At 42.3% G+C, this 16,599-nt stretch overlaps 1 protein-coding gene across 3 annotated transcripts in view; it reads left to right on the forward strand.

Moving 5' to 3' along the window:
- The window catches only part of SPATA6L (spermatogenesis associated 6 like), a 53,966-nt gene that overhangs the window by 5,171 nt on the left and 32,196 nt on the right, over window positions 1-16,599 (forward strand). For 2 of the 3 annotated variants that reach the window (XM_019555432.1, XM_019555431.1), the window contains exons 3-6: window positions 2,718-2,766; window positions 3,679-3,720; window positions 9,250-9,374; window positions 16,266-16,343. In XM_019555432.1, coding sequence (XP_019410977.1) covers window positions 2,718-2,766; window positions 3,679-3,720; window positions 9,250-9,374; window positions 16,266-16,343 — 294 coding nt within the window. The remainder of the gene's footprint in view (window positions 1-2,717; window positions 2,767-3,678; window positions 3,721-9,249; window positions 9,375-16,265; window positions 16,344-16,599) is intronic. The other variant, XM_019555433.1, reaches the window with a different exon arrangement.

A 16,599-nucleotide genomic window follows, 5' to 3' on the forward strand; every position in this document is an offset into this window, starting at 1 on the left:
GGAAATACTTTGCTCTGTGGCTATGCTGCAAATAATTTCTTCTTGAACATATATTCTTTTAAAACAGATGTAATAACACGTGTCTCTCTCTAGCGGTCTGTTGAATACCTTGAAATCACTAGAAGAGTAATCAGGTTTTAAGTGTTGCTCCTAGTCCCCCTTGTTCTTTCTGTAGTTGTTCTTGTTCTGCTTTTTTAGAAGAACCCAAGCTCTGCTTTAATTAACTACTCTTTTGATGTTTCTAGTAAAATTCCTTCCTCTGAAGGACATGGTGGTATTTCCCTCTGTCCCTAGGCTGTGGGGAGCATTGAAGATCAGCAGAGAATGAATCAATAGACACAGGGGCCTTAGTGGACCCTTTTAATGTTTTCCAGTAGAGAAAAGTGCTTTCTTACTTTGTGTTATTATTTAACTTAGGGTAACTAACACAAGCAGGAATTCTAGTGAAGATAAAAACAACTATAGTTTTAACATGTGTCCACATGTCAAGATAAATCCTGGCCTACCTTTTAATCTAGGGCCCAAGGGCCTTACGTGGCCTGCAAGGAGCTAATTTGTGGTCCCTTGGCTCCTACCCAGCCACTACTACCCCCATCACTGCAGCTGTAGTTGCAGCTGGAGTCACTGGCCTTCCCCCCCACCTTCTTCCAGCTTCCATTTCTTGCCCCAAGGGGCATTGCTGTGTGATAGCACAGGCCAGAGGGTGCCAGGGGAGCCTGTAGCTTGGTATACTACTGCAGCATGATGCAGCACTAAAGTCCATGGTCAAGAGGGTGAGGGTGAGGCTGGGGTGCCTGTACATGTAGGACAGTGATGTGTGGGGGAAGGGGGTGTCTGTGTAGCATGCAGCCTGAGGGGCCTGTGGCTTGCCTTTGCTGGGGTGGTGCATAGGGGTTGCAGCCCTGTTACAAGTTGGACAGATCAGCCTTAATCATTACTTTAAATTTCTTACTAACATGAAAACTACAGACTGCCTTGTCTTCACTGTGATTTTATCTCATGCTAGTTACCATGTGTTAGGTAAAAAAATTTTCTTAGTGAAGATGCACTTTGCTTTGGTCTCTTCCAGAAAGAGTGTCACTAGTGTACTGTCCTGCAAGCTTCAACAATACTATATTTTCTTGCATATTACATATCCTGGAATATAATATGCATCTTATTTTTGAAAGGCAGAATGAAGAAAAAAGATTTTTCCAGAGTTACAGCTTCACAGCGCAGGGGCAGAATCTATTCTTCAGCTGACTCACCCTCCCTTTCCTGTTTGACTAAAGCTGCAACCCTAGTTGCTGCTGAAGACTAGTCTCTATGGGTGGATCTGTGATTTTGAAAAGAGCTAATAAGTCCAGAGCTATGAAATTGGAGGCAAGAGAGACCAGGAGCAGCGAGTGGACAAGAAAATTGCCACAAGAAAGCTTAGCTTGATTGGTGGAACATGAAGACCATTACAAAGGAGAGAAGATCATTAACACCTGTGGAATGAAAAACAATGATCCATTAAGTCAACTGATTCTCTTAGCTGCATGAATAATAATGTCACAGTTGCTGCAGTGTGAGCAAGAATCAAAGCAGGGTGCTTCTATCCTAGGCAAAAAATCAGCTTCCCTCCTTAATACATGCACTTCAATTTGATTTGAGGAGGGGAGGGGGGAGTGGAGGGAAAGAGGGGAAGGGGCAGTTGTGTGTCATTTTCAGGGGAAAATTCATGTTATATATAAGAAAATCTGGTATTAACTGAAGCAAGAGGTGGACACATTGGATGGGAAGCAGAGAAAAATTATATAGGACTTATTCAAAAGATAAAAATGAGCTCCAACTAACCCAGCTGCTTTAAATAGGTTGCAATGCCAAGGGTGGAACCAGGGTCCCATGAAAGTCACTGGAAAATCTCTCATTGACTTCAGGGGGGCAGGATTTCACTCCAAAGAGGTCTCTTTTAGGCTGGCCCCTGAAACTTGTGATTAGGAGTAATGGGCTGAAATTAAGCACAGTACAAACATTTTAATTCATTTTATTTTATTGAAAGATTCTGGTTTTATGTATGGTATTTACAAATGATTAATAACCAATAGAATCACCACCTCAGACCTTCTAACTCCTTTTTAGGGGATTGTCCTGTATTTGGAATGACTGCAACCAGTGAACTGATCCTTTTCTTCTGGGACATGGCCTGTTGGATTTAACAAGACCCTAAGTGTTTTCAAGACACATGTACCTTGCTTCCACTTGCTCCTTCTAGTAGAATTTTACTAATATTAGTGCAGAAGTAGGAAATTTCCTGATAAATGTTTGCCTTGTAAGGCTTAGATTCCCTTCTGAGTTCAAATAGGAGGCTAAACCGTATGTTATTTAAGTTTAAACAACTATGATTTTTATGATTTTATGTAACTCTCTTTTTCTCTTTTTCCTTCCCTCCCCTTCTCCCCAAATTATTATAATGGTTTCTTGCTGACATTAATAGGTTTATAATATGCTAACATAGGCATTACAGTATATCACCAGCTATCTGTGTCCCTTTGGAAGGCACTTGTTCAAAAATTGCTAGATTACTGTTTAGATAACTCAGGATGTATTGTATCATGATTTGATTAGTTATGACTTAATGAAGCAGAAGAAGTATATTGAATGTATTTTAAAACGTTCCTATGTACTGGTATTATTAAAATGCTCTGCTCTTTGTATTGATACAAATTAATATATTTTGTATTACTTTCCTGTAGGTTTTTGAAAGTGCCACAGATCCTGCTGCTGTAATGGAGATGCTGGAAAGTAAGTATAATTAAAAAATATATGTATTCAGTCTGCATGTGTGATGGGAGACAATGTAACTGCTCCAGATGGTCACAGATCAAATTAGTCTGTCCATCTATCTATCACTACCTCCATTCATCCAGCCTAGTTGCAAGGCTAGCTGCACATTTTCCCCATTCTGGACCTTTCAGGGTTCACCTCTGTGTAGCAAGGCCTCAGGTGATTACCTCTTGTGTGATTTTCCCTTTTTTTGGCTGGGACTTGGACTGCAGAATGTCATGTACTAACCACATTTACCCAGGAGGTCTAACTGGTTTCAGTACCTGTAGTTCTTCCCTTTAAGAGTCTGTGAACAGTGGTGAATGTATAGAACCAATGTTTCGGGTATCAAATAATTTAGGAAAAAAGATTTAAAAATAACAGTCTATATACATGGCTGTCTTACATGTCTTCCATCCCCTGGACTTGCCTAGATGGGCTTAAGTTCTTCAGACAGGTGACTGTTTCCAGCAGGGAACTAACTATCTTAGTTTCAACAGTTTTCCAACAACTACCTACCATCTTGAAACAGCAAGTGTCTCTTTGTTTTTATCCTGTCAAGGCTTTTGTGCCTGTGAACCAAACGAGAGCTCTGCAGGATGTCGAGCCAATGGCTCTCCTTTCTTCCTATAACAATCCTTAGGTGTTAAACATGGAAAGCCTTATCATGAGCCATTGCTTCTTCCCCACTACTTTCCTTGTAACCTTCTGTTAAATTAAACCAATATATCATGTAGTAAACAACACCATAGCTAGTCAATAAACAACATTTGTAAACAGTCGGTCTTCCTGTTGTTACACAAAACCTTTACTGTTGTTATGCTTTGGGAATATTGTGAATGCATTCTATCTTTTCAGCTCCCTTGACATAATGTATTTATTTTCTTCTAGGCAATGTGACGAAATTTGGATTAACTCAACTAGTACCTCCAGGTAATGTGGAAGGAAATAAGCATTTTTCAGAACAGTGGGTAACTAGTTGAAGGTAGGAACTCAGTGGAGTTAACTTTGAACACCACCTTCCACTTTCTTTCCTTGTTCTATCTTATCCTCTGAGATGTTTTAGTTATCTGCACCCTCCCCAGCTCTGCATATACCTTTATTAAATTCATGCTGAGACTAATAGCTATTTTATGACTTACGACTCATTGGATGATTGGTTGGGGATATTCATATTGTTTCTTTAATTTCTTTCCTCTAATTTTTTTCTATTTTTGTTATGATTGCTGGTCATCAGTGATATTTAAATGTAACATGAATAACAACATAAGGCTCAGTTGAGCAGATGCTAGCACTGATGCTATATAGACTTTTCAATCTGGATTTTTAAGAGTGAAAAAAGAAATGGGCACAGAGGGGCAGAGTAATCCTGCCCTTTAAAGGAACTGTATAGGGAACATTTTTATAAATTGGGAAGTTACTGCAATTTCCATTTAATAAAAAATGCGGTGCTGTACTGCCTAGTCTCCCCCCAACTCCCTCCACTAAAATATTGTGTACATTTTGCATTTGCTTTTCCACAGAGTTTTGCTTGATGCTCATCTTCTACTTGTTTGTTTTAGCCCCTCATCAGATGAGCTTTATTTTGTGACATCATCTGGTTTCACAGATTTTTTTGAGACAAAAGCAAGGAGACAGAAAATTGCATAAGGAAACTGTGGATGGAGTTTTTTGAAAAGGCTTAGATAGTTAGAACCTCAGCCTGTCATAAGCCAGAGGTAGCTGACATTATCTTCCACAATAACTATTTTCACACATACTTCTATTTTTGTAGTTGCCTGTTTGTATGTGCGCATACAAATTGTCATCTGTTCAGGTTTACCTGTCACCTGATGGCAGCAGCCCCAGTATATGTCATGTTAAGGAGAGATTGTTCAGTCATATCCTGGAAGAATGGGCATTAATCACCCTAGAACTTAGCAAATGCCTCTAAGACTACTTAGCAGTTGTTATGTGATCGTGCATACCTTTCTTAGTTTTAATTTCTTCAAAAACCATTCAGGGCACCTACTGCTTATTCAAGATTTTGTCTCTAGCCATTGACAGATGAAACCTTTATGCTGATATAAGTTGCATTAGTCTGGTATAAAAAAGTAGTAGGTGGATGATGCCAAAGTAATTTTATGTAATCTGATGAATACATCCCCTCAAAGAATCAGAGGAAAAATAGTATTGGAATGAGTTATTCCATTTTAGGTTTAATTTGTCTGCATCCAGCCTGAGGGAGTTACTTGCTAAAGACAAACAGGCAGTTGTTACCTGCTCTCTTGCCACCTAATGGCAAATCACAGTAGCAGTTGGTTATGAAGGCTGCACACAGATATTCAGGGAGGTTAGATCAGATTTAAAATGTCCCACTCCCAGCCTAACTTTGTTTGCTCAGGTGTGGACCTTTCACCAGTTAGGTAGATAACTGTACATAAGTTTGCATACAGAAGTTCAGGACAGTTATACTGGTCTAAAAATGGCCAACCTGGTCTAGGTTAAGTGTACCTCCAAGGCAGTCTAAGCTTGGGTCTGGCGAGACCAATCTAACTGAACGGGGGCTGGTAGGAAGTGGAGGCAGCCCTAGGGCTCTGTGGCTTCTAGCTGTGGTGGGTGGGCAGGCAGGGGTGCCCAGCAGGCCTGTCCCAGCCTGTACAGCTCTGCAGGGATGGGCCGCAGCCACCCTGTGCACGTGGGGATGCTGCCTGGCTGGGGCAGGATGCTGGGCTGGGGGGGCTTCCCTCTCTGGGATCAGCCTCCCTGTACACTGGGCACAGTGCAGGCAGGGCAGAGCCGTCCCCAATGGAAGGGCCTGGCCATGGGAGCCCCCTGGAGCCTAGGAACAGCCACCGCGGCTGCCTCAGCCTGCCCAGGCCCTGGCCTTGCCCACCCGCAGCTGCCCTCAAGGGGCGAGGGCTGGGGCAGGCACTGCACAGAGCCATTGTGCTGCAGGCTCCTGGCCGGCTTGCCCCTGAATACCAGCTACAGTGGCTGTTCCCAGAGCCTGGGAAACAGCCTGCAGCTGCAGTTCCCACTTGCAATGTACTCAGCACATGCAGAGACCAAGCAGGGAGCTCCCTGAGCCTTGCATCCTGCCCCAGCCAGGCAGCTTCCCTTTGTGGGCAGGGTGGCTGCACCCCATCCCTGCAGAGCTGCATGGGCTGGCTGGGCCCCACCTCTGATGCTGCTGGCCCCCTGCCACTTGGCCTGAGTCTGCAGAGCCCTGGGGCAGCCCCTGCTCCTTGCCTGACTCCAGCTCACCTCCAGCTGCAGCCTTCCCAAGGGCCTGACCAGGCCAGCCTCTGACTCCCTTGGTGTCTGCTGCTTCTTGCTCCTCTTTCCCTCTCTTCCCCCTCTCATCACAACATACTTAACAAGAAAAAAAATTCATGAATACAAAGGCAGTGCATGAAGTTTTATTTATTGTCATCAGGTTTTGAATTTTTAGAAAGCCTGATATTTACTATAAAAAAAGCAAAAAGAAAAAAAGCAGCATTTATGATTATTAACTGTATTGAATATGCAGTGCACCCTACCATGTACCCTTGCCTCAGTTTCGTTTTTGTGGTGTGCTGGCACTCTGACACCTTACAAGGTAGACATTGTCGTTTTTTCCGCACTCCGGCCAAAAAATGTTGCCTACCCTTGAGTCAGACCCACCCCCAGCCCACCAGACCCCACCTCCTGCAAGTTGCTCTGGGTTCTGGTTTTATCTGTGTTTGCTGATGCTGGGAAGTATGGAAGTAAGTTGTGGTGGGGGAGTGGTGGGCAGGATGGGGTGTAGGTTTGACTGGGGAGTTGTTTGTCTAGAGGTGGGGAGGGTTAGGGGGAGAGAGTGCTCCATTCCCCCAAGTCCCCCTGTAGACCCCACCTGATCCCCCCCAAACCCTTCTGGACCCCAGTAATCCCTGCCCCACGTGGACCCAGTCCCTGCCTATGAACTGCCGCTCCAATCTCCCTGTGGACCTCCCGATCCCCCCATAGGCTGCTTGCCCCCCTGATTCCCCCAGCTGCCCCCTGTTAGCCCTCCCCATCTCAACTTAGATCAGGTATCTATTTTTAATGCAGTCTAGCCTACCTCTAACTTTCCCCAACATTTGTGTGGAATACTTTGGGGTAACTGCATTTTGTCTATTTATGATCCTGGTGTAAATGCCATTGTCATACATAAGCAGGTATAAATTCCCTTTCCCTGGACACATCCTGAGAAGTGTGCACATGCAGGGGCATGTGTTTCCCATGGGACAGATAGCAGTGGCACATATTTCTGCCACTGCTATTTGTCCCCAGGCACACCCCTGCATGTACATTTTGGTGTGCAGCAAATTGACCCAGGTGGCATAGGGGAGGCTGGGAGCAGCACCTTTGTTGGCCCCAGCATCCTTACCTGGCATTCTGGGGGCCTCCCAGGGCATCAGCAGAGTTGAAACGGTTGCTCAGAGCCTGGCTGTCAGCCAGACCATGGCTCTGGCTGGCTAGGCTCCATTTCTGGCAGTGAATGCTGCTGCTGTGTGCGCCACACTGCTTTTTTTAGCAGCGTTTTTTTTTGACACTGGGATCCCCCATTGTCAAACAAAACGACCATGCTGCAAAGTAGCAGCGCAGCGAATGGGTGCACGTGTGCTGCCTGCCCTGAGCACGGCCCAGCCCAGCCCCTGCTTGGAAGAGTCCTGGCCCCAGCCCCCAGCGGCAGCCTGCCCTGCCCTGTGCAGATCTAGGGGGCACACCCCGCCATGTCCTTCCAGGGTGTGCGTAGCAGCGGGAGCCGCCCCATCTTCCTGCACCCCCTGGACGAGCCGCAGCTCTGTCTTGCATCCCACCCTGCTCTGGCTGAACAGCACCTGCCTCAGCCCCAGCCCCACTCCCTCCCTCACCATGGGGGCCTTGACTGGCCCTTTGCCATGCCCCTTTTCTTCCTCCTCCCCCTCCGCTTCCACCACAACAGACTTACCAGCTGCACGCAGCTCTCCATGCTGCTGGACTGTGCTCCTCACCACCTACATGCTGCACTATGGCTGCGCACATGCACAGGGCATTTATCGGCCACATTATCAGCCACATCAGACCGATTTTCAAAGGTCAATTTTCTTTATATCGGTACCGATCCAATATTGGACTGATGTATCGGTGCACCTCTAGTAGAGCGATTTTCAACCAGGGTGCCATGAGATTCTTTTAAGTATACCATGCAATGTTAGCACTTTTTGGTGTACAAACACCTACACATTATTCACAAGATAAACCCAGAGATCTCAAATCCATAACATCAGAAACATTCTGACCTGTTGTGGTCTTTCTGAGTTTTTTGCAAGAGAAGTATTGCTCTAGTATTTTTTCATAGTCAAAACATGAGTAAAAGCTAAGAGCTGGCATTTTTCAGGAGGTTCCTTGAGTCTAATGAGGGCTGTGTTCAGTCTAATGAGGGGTGCCTTGGGACTAAAAAGGTTGAGAACCACTGGATTAGTTGTTAGTACAGTAATTTGAAAAAGTGCATTTATATTATGACCTGAATTCCAGTCTCTCTTAGGTCATTGACAGGATTCTTGTCTTAAGTCAATAGAATTGGGATTTGGTCCTGTATGCTGAGACACAGATATTGTACATATTATATAAAGGTCATACTCTATGAAGGCCCATTTTGAATGTTGGGAGGTGCTGAATACATTTGTTCTCTTGATAGTGTCCATAATAGATGACAGTCACCTCCAGCATGATTAGGTCCTAATATAGGAAGAGCAGGGGTAGATTTTAGTCCTTATGTTGCACAGCTTTGAAAATTCTCTGCAGTACAGTGTGATAATATGCATTGTTGCAGTCATTTCCATCCCAAAATAGTTTGGGGCACTCGTGACAAACTGAGTGTTAAAGATGGCATCAAGCGCCAATGTTACTATGCTAAGCCAAGTCATTCATTACAGATGAAAGCATAAACGGACTTGCTTTCTTCTGCCTCCTTCATTTCACTTTCAGGATAGAGACATTAATCAGGAGTGGAATAGTCAGAGCAATAGAAATAAGGCTAACAAGTCATTTGATTTAAAAGCAGTTATTTTCTAAGTCCCTGAGACTGAAGTATGACCTTACTGGATGGAGCCTTTCTCACAAATTAAAAAAGTGAGCACACAACAAAACAATGAGGATTCATTGTTGATCAGTGTCTCTGTTGTTGTAGTTTTCTTTGTAGTGGCTATAAGGCATGTAAATAGAGAGCCCCCTATTTACATTTTGGTTCAGGGTCATATATAAAAAAAGGATGAAATGCCAGAGAATCCTGAAGCAGATCTGGAGGGGTAGCGCTTCCTTTGACACTGCTGCTGGGACTGCTCTGTGTACTGCTGACAGTCTTCCCTAATGTAGAAGAGGGGCAGCATTTCTCAGATCTCAGAGGGTCCCTTGATGAGTGGTGATGGGCTTACAGAGGACTTGTCACAGACCAAATAGAAGGAAACAGTTTTTGCTTCCCCCCCCTTTTTCCAGTAGGGGACGATCTGGCTTTTTATGAAGAGAGTACTCGAGATTTTCTCTTCCCCGAGCCCAAGCTGATGCCTGCGTATCCTGGTGTGGACAGAGAGGTATTGATGAAAACGGCTCCTGGTTTCCCAGTAAGTTGCCTCCAAATGGCATTTGCCATGTGTAGCTGAAAAGGAGAAAGAAGGAGAGATGTGGTTCATTGGGCAGGTGGTAGCTTTGTGAGGATTTCAGTCTGAGCCATGAATCTGAACCACTCTTGAACACAGATATGCTCAAGTGATTGCAGCATCTGGTCATTACGGGGTCTTGAAAAAAAGTTTAAAATAGCTACCAGTTAGAGACCAGTTAGAGTGGGGACTGGGAGTCCAGAAGCAAAGCCCAGGATTTCCTTTCTTGTCAGCTGCTGTAAAGGGGCAAAATGCTGGTTAGCACCTAGTGCAACCCATTGACTATAACTGGGGACATCTGCTTTACTATCCATTTCCTTCCCTCAGGCATGCCCTTAGTTTACACATCATCCTTTCTGGGAAGGTCTTTCCTCCTGGTAAGTTTCTCGGTGTCTCTCTCTTCTGCTGCTCTTCAGCACCAACGGCAGAATACAACCGACAAAATTCTCATCAGGTTTGCTAACTGCATTATGCAATGGAAGCAATACAACTGATCAGAGTTTTTATTAATTTCATAATTTCATTCTGGTACTGCTTGGCGTAGCTCTGCGCACCAGCAGACTTGCTGAAACAGCCTCCCTGTGGACTTGAGACTTCATTGGTTCACGTTCAGAAAGTTATCTTCATTCCCATAAGATGCAGAATGGTAGTTGGTTTTAAATGAAAATGTAAATGCTACATAAATTGATGGCTTACACCAGGCTAGACTTTTTATTCACTATTGGAAAGTTCTGCATAGAGATACTTTCATGGCTCCATGTACAACTCAGCCATGAGCCTGACTAACTATCTGTGTATAATATATGTTCTGATAGACTAAAGGTTATACTTACGTTTTACTTTTAACTCAGTCCTTAACTTACAGTTGAATTACTTTAAAAATGCCTCACGCATTTACAGTTAATTCAGTGTTCTTTTATGAAAAATATTCTGAAACAGGATGCAAATGCCAGTCACAACCAGTATTTTATTTAGAGTATTAGGTAGGTCAAGAGGAGATAAGTCTGGATTTCATCATGTGAAGTAGTTTGATGTGCTGCGGAAAATTGAAATGCTTTTATTAATTTTTTCCACAGTAGTAGGAAAGGAATAATTTTGTACTATTAAAATGGTTGGTGAGTTCCATTAAGCCTTTGAATGGTTTTATTAACCTTAGTTTCCTGATGTTCCCTAGAATTATGATTAAAGACCATGAATTAACATTGCACTGATTGAGAGCTAGAATTCCTGTTCATGCTTCCTTTGTGATATTTTGTTCTCTTTCTCTCTCATCATAATTGTTGGTGGAGAGAGACCAAAATGACTTCAACTTCACCAGTAAAATTCAGCAAAACAAAGGCTAATTTTTCTTGCTTATTTCCAATTAAGTTGCTTGGTCACACACATCCTGGAATTTTTCACAGGGGAGAAGTGGTCAGATGATGGGATTGCCCTGAAATCCTGATAATTTAGCTAATTCTTCCTTTAGAAAATTAACAGTAGCCACTATCACAGAAGTTTCTTTTTTCCTGAGTATCTTCATTTTCTCAGGTACCAAGTTTATTGCTACTGATGTTGTCCCTCTTCCCTTAAAGTATTTCCAGCTCACTTGCAGGACAAATGCTGGCACTTCATTTCCAAAGGGACATTTGGATCACAAAGATCTGAGCATTTAAAAATAGCATGTTGCCTTTCTTCATGCTAATATTTCAGTTTGGTCAACTACCAGTATTAGAATGCAGCATTCGATGTAGTTACCTGAAGTGAGGTTCCAATAGTACTGGCAAAGGTTATTGCAGAAAAATAGCCACATTTGGATTGAAGCTGTCTTAATTCTGATAATTTTTATAATACTGTACTTTATTTTTGGTACCACATTGGTCTCTTTTATTGTCAATCTTAGTTTTATTTATTATTACAATCTCAGTGACATTTTAGGTTCACCTGACTGTTTTATTTGGTGTGCATTGTGTCTGATTGCTTATGCTAATTCACTGTAATGGTTTTACCGTTTAGTTATCTTGTTTTTCCAGGCTTGCTCTTGAGCTCTTTATAATTCTCTGCAGAGTACATTGCATTCATTCTGTAATTTGACATTATTTACTGCACTTGTCTAGATTCTCACTGTTGTGTATATGACATACTACTAACACAACACTCGGCTTCAGTGGCCTTCTCTTACTCTCATTTATTTTTTAGACAAGATGGTTTGTTCAGTTACAAAATTGGATGAGTAAATCATTTGTGTCCTGGCAAAGCAAAAGTCATATGTACTGTGGTTGGTCCCACCAATGATCTTCAAAATTTGTGTCAAATTTCTAATCAATGTAGTGTTCCTGGCTGGTCCTAGATTTCATCTGAAAGTCTTGATACATAATGTGGCTGTATTTTTATACAACACTATGACTTGATTTTTCTCATTTCATAGAGAAGAAACACTGGAAAGGACCTCAGGAGATCATCTAGTCCACTAGTTATAACATATAGCATCTAGTGGCTCAATCTGTATTGCAGGGCTGGGTCCTTAGTCTGTCCTTGCCTATCATTACTGCATTTCATGCATTGTTTCTTTTCAAGGCTTTGTATGAATAGATGGAATTGTTAATGTCTCTGAACAGAATATTTGGTCCTGGAGTAATACTGATCTTGCACATTTTTACACTGGTGTAAATCTACTGACTTCAGTATATTTAGATGAATGCAAAATCATGTCCACTGACCCATTTATAAGGTTTGGGGTTATTGATCATTCAGTACATGGGCAAACAAATGAATTACTTTTATTTATCAAGACTCAGGAATTTATTGCACATCAGCTGTTCCACAGTAACTGTTTGTGTGCCTGCTCTTACCCCACTGTAAGGGGAAGCTCTATTGCAGTGACATATCCCTGAATGAAAAAGTGGGGTAAGAACAGGCATGAACATTTTCTGTAGAGCAGCTGATGTGCAGTACATTCTTGAGCCTTTTTAACTTAATGTAATTCATTTGCTTGTCCATTTCCTCAGATGACAAGAAAATGTGATCATATTATTAAGCTTAGATGTTCTTAAGGTTGCTGTTTAAGGAGTTCTCTGTCCTAGGCGCTGGCTTTCTAAGCACAGTCTCTATCACTGCCTTCATACCTAGGCTAGACTTATTGAGCCACATCTGCCACAGTGCATCATCAGGAATCAAACAGCCGCATCCTGTGGATTCCATCAGGAGGAATCAACAGAAGAAACCTCCCACTTGGTTACAGTTTGATTTTTTTTAGCTGTTGTTTCTAACAAGGCAAGCTGTCATCTAATGTACAGTGAAGTCAACTCACTTTTTTTGCAGTGTGTCTACAGTCAAAATAATTCATGCTTAATATGGATTAAAGGCATTCAAGCTATGTAAGGGCAATGTTGAAGTTGCTTATTTAATGCACTCAGATATGGAAGTGTATGAGTTCATGCAGCCTTAACATACTACTTGGAAAAATGACTCTTCAGTGTTGGTTTTATGGAATTTCAATTTATTGTCTCAAAATGAAATGTGGCCTCTATGTGCCTTTAAAAAAAATTACAAAGATTTTTTTTGTGACTGTCAGTCCTGAAAACTTGTGTAAGGCAAAGGAATTCTAGTCACTCGTCACAAGGGAATTCTAGTCATGTCCCCTGGCTATGAAGCATTTTAACATGGCATTTTAATCTAAAAATAATTGCTCAAGTTGTTGGTTTGATTCTCTCAGGTAAATTAAAATGAAACACTGTGGCTGCTGTCCTTATTCCTTGGGCAATTCCTCGGTGTCTGTCTCTTCTGCTGCTCTTCAGCACCAGCAGTAGAATACAACCCTAGTGAGGAATGTCTTTGAATTCTGCTTTCTTTGTTTTAGATCAGTGTGAGAAGGTCTTTCATTTCTATTCTGTTTTCAATGTGTCTGACTGTCCCTTGGCTTTATGTCTTTTATCCTGCCTTTGTTTTTCATTTAAATTTGAAAGCAACTCCCACCACCAGTCTTGAAACTGTGAAACTGAATCAGATCTGTGACTGTGTAATAATTCTTTCCAAACCAAGAAACAATCCAGATACTCCATGATACTAACACTCAGTAGTATTATGGAAAATGTTTATGTGAGAATCTAGCAACCCAGATCTGATTTTAAAGCCTGATATAAAGCCTGCTGAAGTAAATGGAAAGTAAACTAGATTTCAGAGGCTTTGAAACAGGCCCATTCAGAACAGGACAAATTGACTGCTACATTGATGCTGCCTGCTATCACTGTGATTGTATTTGTGAATGTGTTCTTCCCAATTCCCATTCTAGTCACTACAGAATACCTGTTAGGGCTGGAAGGCTACAGCATTTGAACCATTGACTTATTCTACATGAATTCTTGGAGTGTCCTTTCCTGCCTATTTGTCTGTGGGCTTGTTCAATTAGATTTAATTCATGTGACAAACCACATAATGGTTTTGAGTAATAACTGTTTCCATCAAGAGCAATATGTCCTGAAAAGCGGGTGGTCTGGTAGCTAGAAGCTTTGTTAAATGTGCTTGTACTCTGTCATTTGTTGTGGATTTCACTGGTATTTAAGTGTAATTTTAGAGGTAACCACTGACACAGGCCTTTCCTTTTCCTTCTCACTCAGTACCTGGGTTAAGTGCTTTAATGGCTGTAAGTTGTACATTGCTATAATGGTTTGATTCTATTTTTATCATTAAGCTGCTGTGTAGAGAAAAAAGCACTGAAACTAGATGAAAGGTGATTGCTGTAGCCTAGTGAATCTGGTGTCTAAATGCTCAGCTTTAAGCAGGAAGCCAACAAAGTCTAAAGGGTGTTTGCTCCTTCCATTTTGACACCGGGAAGGCATTCCTAAGAGTCTTCAGCAGGCAATCCACAGTATGAATATGAGCCATCAGTGTGACGCTGTAGCAAGTAGGGCAAATAATGCTCTGGCATGCATCAATCGATGCATCTCCAGCAAATCCAAGGAGGTGATTCTTCCGCTCTACTCAGCACTGGTGAGACCACAGCTGGAGTACTGCATCCAGTTCTGGGCACCATACTTTAACAAGGATGTGGTAAAACTTGCAAGAGTCCAGAGAAGAGCCACCTGTATGATCAGAGACTTGAATGGCAAGCCATACGAGGAAAGGCTGAGGGACCTGGGACTCTTCAGCCTAAAAAAGAGAAGGCTGAGAGGGGACTTGCTAGCAGCTTACGACTACATCAGGGGAGTACATCAAGGGCTTGGCAAACAACTGTTCACCATGGCACCCTTGCGGAAAACCAGGAGTAATGGCCACATGCTCCTGGAAGACCGTTTCAGGTTCAACATTAAGAAAAACTTCTTCATGGTCAGGGTATCCAGACTGAGCAATAAGCTCCCTCCAGAAGCGGTGCAGTCGCCTACCCTGGAAATCTTCAAGAGGAGACTGGACGGTCACCTTGCTGGGGCCACCTGACCCCAGTTGTCTTTCCTGCCTAGTGCAGGAGGTTAGACCTGATGATCTTCTGAGGTCCCTTCCAGCCTTACAATCTATGAATCTGTAACAGGACAGCATAGAACAGAGGCTAAGGCTCAGAGTAAAGTGTATATGAATGTGCCTTCTACACAAGGAGCACTCAAACTGTGCTAGCATAATTATGTTGTTAATTTATTTGCTTTTTTTGTTCTAGATCCAGTTAAAGGCTTAGTAATTAAGGTAAAGGCTGTGACTGGCTGAATGGATTTTGGAAGACAAAGCATAACTCAGTCTTGAAACTGTCTTGATCTCAAGTTGAATGTCTCTATATATACCAATCAGTTGTTTGGAACTAAATTATCCTGTTGGGAAAACAGAATGTAATGAGAGAGAGGAGGAAACTCATTGTTCTTAGACTATTAAGCAGATGTAACAAGCAGAAGGACTTGCCGATGCACATTTAGAAAGGTATAACCAGGTTGTTGTACAGAGCTTTCCGGCTCACACTTGCCTGTGCACAGACTAGGACAGTTTGTTCCTGACCAGATGTATGTTTCTTGGAGCTATAAGCCTATCTGTATTGCTTATAGGTTCCTGCCTTTCACTTCCTATTCATTTCAGGTACCACTTCTGTGCTTTCTCTTTCCCCATTTAATTGCCCAAGAGTAGGAACAGGTATAATTTATTCTTAATGTTTATGCAGTTACTGTCATGTGACTGTACAATTAGTGTTTTGAAGAAATAGGAATGACAATGACTAGAGATTTTGAAATTGAGTGCAAGTGAACAGATTGTATTTATTAATTACAGATGGTAATTGTCTTTTACAGTATTCATCATTGTTTCACCTGCCTCAAAAAGAAAACTGGCATTCTGCTATCACTGTAGTTTGGAGGTATAGTTGGATCACCGTGGGCCCATTAGGAAGACTGGTGTTTAGTAAATACAGCTGTTAAACAGGAAAGAACTTAAATCTCCAGCAAAGAAGTAAAGATAATTCTATTTAGGTTTCCTCTCTGCTCTTGAGAAGTAATTTGGCAAACAGGATACCTCTCTGAAATTATGCTGGTATCTCAGTGTTTTTCCATACAGTTGGCCTTGTGCATCATGTGATGATTAGGCCCATAAAGAAGGACCATTACTTCCCTGCTCCATATCACGTTACTAGCATATGCTGCATATTGGCGAATTTGGTTGCCACATTACCTTTCAAACTTGTACTTAATTTACTAGCTACCATTAACCTTCTGTCTCTTTTGCTTTTAGTGTTTCCTTTAGGCACTTTTGATTTCATTGCACTTTTGATTCTCAAGTAACCATGAAGAACCTTGATGAAGTGCCAGTGAATTAGAACTGCTGTTGCTCATTGCGCTGCTTGATGAATGTCTGTAATGTGTGCACGGTGACATTATTTTTAGTGATTTCATCTCTCTTGTTTCTAAGGGAATTGCACCAAAAATAGAGTTTTCTACAAGAACAACCATCATAGAGCTTCCATGTCAGTATAGGAAGCCAATTCGTGTAAGTATTTTAATATAAAGGACACAAACATGGCTCTGGCCCAGTGCTCCTGTCACCATTTAATCTAGGTGTGTTATCATAGAATCATAGAAGTAGGGTCGGAAGGGACCTTGTAGATCTTCAAGCCTGACCCCCCCACCTGGGCAGGAGAAAAAACTGGGCTCAAATGATCCCAGCTAGGTAGGCATCAAACCTCTTCTTAAACACCCCCAGGGTAGGAGCCAGCACCACTTCCCTTGGAAGTTGGTTCCAGATC

The sequence above is a fragment of the Crocodylus porosus genome, unplaced genomic scaffold (assembly GCF_001723895.1).
Source record: "Crocodylus porosus isolate Cpor-Errol unplaced genomic scaffold, CroPor_comp1, whole genome shotgun sequence".
In the NCBI taxonomy this organism is placed as follows: domain Eukaryota; kingdom Metazoa; phylum Chordata; order Crocodylia; family Crocodylidae; genus Crocodylus; species Crocodylus porosus.